The sequence below is a fragment of the Berghia stephanieae genome, chromosome 11 (genome assembly GCF_034508935.2).
Source record: "Berghia stephanieae isolate SIO BIC M18660-M18661 chromosome 11, UCSD_Bste_1.3, whole genome shotgun sequence".
In the NCBI taxonomy this organism is placed as follows: domain Eukaryota; kingdom Metazoa; phylum Mollusca; class Gastropoda; order Nudibranchia; family Aeolidiidae; genus Berghia; species Berghia stephanieae.
Window position 1 is genome coordinate 4,765,479 of NC_088370.1, and position 2,500 is coordinate 4,767,978.

The 2,500-nt window shown below is 39.5% G+C and overlaps 1 protein-coding gene and 1 long non-coding RNA gene across 2 annotated transcripts in view; one reads left to right on the top strand and one right to left on the bottom strand.

Annotated features, from left to right (window-relative positions):
* Positions 1-2,500, bottom strand: part of LOC144956454 (uncharacterized) — a 150,065-nt gene that overhangs the window by 59,196 nt on the left and 88,369 nt on the right. The window lies entirely within an intron of this gene.
* LOC144956761 (uncharacterized) overlaps positions 1-2,500 on the top strand; it is a 24,154-nt gene that overhangs the window by 19,578 nt on the left and 2,076 nt on the right. Inside the window, exons 6-7 of the mRNA XM_078887461.1 lie at positions 673-810; positions 2,278-2,420. Coding sequence (XP_078743587.1) covers positions 673-810; positions 2,278-2,420 — 281 coding nt within the window. The remainder of the gene's footprint in view (positions 1-672; positions 811-2,277; positions 2,421-2,500) is intronic.

Genomic DNA, 2,500 nt, shown 5'->3' on the forward strand with positions numbered 1-2,500 from the left:
AGAGAGAGAGAGAGAGATTCCTGGAACTTTATAAAATATATTTAACTAACTGTGAATAATACAATAAACGGGGACGGAACTATTCTCATTAAAGTAATCTGACAGATAAGCTGATAGATTTCAAGATGTGAACGATTGATCAAGTAGAAAATTATTAGAGTCAACAGGGGATAGATAGAATAGGCTTCAACAGTCGTGACGTCACTTCCCTCGTATTGACACATATTAACTTAGTAACTGGTTCTAAAGTATCGGAACAATGGCGGACGCCCTTTTGAAATACTTCTCCGACGAGCATAAAAGTGTATCCAGAGGAGAAAATCATTATCAATCTGATCATGTTTTGACTTTTATACATTCTGATCACATGACACGTGAAAACGGTTCAGCCAGCATGAAGAATAAAAAGTACTGATTTTCTTTGTTTAGAACCAAGCTGCTCGTTGCTGGGCGACGTGACATTAGACTATTGAATCCTATTATACTTAATTTTAAGAAAGAAAGGTTTGTAGGTTACTCGTAATTTTATACTTTTTTGATTTGCCAATAATTCTGTGCTCGGTGGCCAAAATTCGACATGAGCTGCACCGAACAGTGTTAACCTCAGCCCAATATTTATTTTTCAAAAAATAATAAATTAAATAAATTATACATAAACAATCCTTTTGCCAGGTTGTCGTCATTACTTTGATCACAAAGGAGTTGATGGCAGATTGGATATCAGAGGCTTCAAGATGCTGTTCCGATTGATGGGAGAAGTGTTGTCAGCTCAGGATGCCAGTGTGATGTTTGAGGAAGGGGATAGGGATGGTGAGTTTTGGAGTGTATGCTTGGTTGTTTTGTTTTATTTATATATATATATATATATATATATATATATATATATATATATATATATATATAGCTAATCCTCTCATCCTCCTCCTCCTCCTCCTTCCTCCTCCTCCTCCTACTACTACTACTACTACTACTACTACTACTACTACTACTACTACTATGTTTTGTTTCTCCTCTGGATACGCTTTTATGACGTCGGAGAAATAGTTCATAAGGGCGTCCGTCATTGTTCCGATAGTTTAGAGCCAGTTACTAAATTACCATGCGTCATTACGAGGGAAGTGACGTTACGACTGTTGAAGCGTATTGCATCGTAGCTATCGTTAAGTTATAGCCTGACACTGAAACCCAAAAAGACTGGCAGTTTGACGTCATTATTTGTTTATTGCACCGTCTAGTGAGTTGTCGTTAGTAGAGCTCATGGAAACAAGTTATTTCATTGGTTGAACTATCGAATACAACTCACGATTGTTTTCTTTTGTGGCAAAAGACTGGCATTTTGACGTCATTTTTTGGTCAGTGTCAGGCCATAACTTTACGAAGGCCACGCACTGAAACCTAAAAAGACTGGCATTTTGACGTTTTTGCACCGCCTAGTGAGCTGTCGTTAGTAGTGCTCATGGAAACAAGTGGTCCCATTGGTTGAACTATTGAATACAACTCACGATTTGTTTTCTTTTGTGGTCAAAGACTGGCATTTTTATGTCATTTTTTGGTCAGTGCCAAGCTATAGATAGTATGCGCTTGGCTAAGAAGCTCATACCATTGCCATCCGGAAGTATAACGGATCAACACACAAAACTGTGTGTATCCATGAACGTTTATAGTCGGGTTAAAACAGTTCAGTGAGCATTACTCGTGAACGCGGATGGCAAAAAAAAAAACAACAAAAACAAAGACCTGCGTGACGTCATCTTCGAACTATCTATAGCCTGACACAAACCCATAAAGACTGGCTTTTTGACGTCATTATTTGGTTTTTGAACCGCCTAGTGAGTTGTCGTTAGTAGAGCTCATGGAAACCAAGTGGTCCCATTGGTTGAACTATTGAATACAACTCACAATTTGTTTTCTTTGGTGGCCAAAGACTGGCATTTTGACGTCATTTTTTTTGGTCAGTGCCAGGCAATAAGTTAACGAAGGCCACGGTGTCAGGCTATAGATAGTATGCAGATGACGTCACTCAGGCCTTTGTTATTGTTTTTGCCATCCGCGTTTGTGAGTTGTTCTCACTAAACTGTATTAACCAGACTATAAAAGTTCACGGTTACACAGAGCTTGTGTGTTGGTCCGTTATACTTCCGGATGGCAATGTTGTGAACTCCTTGGCCAAGCGCATTCTATCTATAACTTTACGGTGGCTACGATTGCATTCTGTTATCAGACTTGCTAAAATTATTCGCACCGAGCCCAATATCTTTTTATTTTGTTTTCATTCAGACAACGGTACGATTGACTTTGACGAGTTTTGCCGTCTGTACAGTCTACACAGCCAGGAGGAACATTCCAGAAAGGAGGCGATGATGGCGTCTATAGACAAGTTGTTCCCTGGCATGGATGATAAACCTGTGGAGTTGAAGAAGGTGATTAGGATGGTGGTGTTGGTTGTGGTGGTTGTGGTGATGGTTGTGGTGATGGTGTTTGTGGCGGTGATGGTGATGGT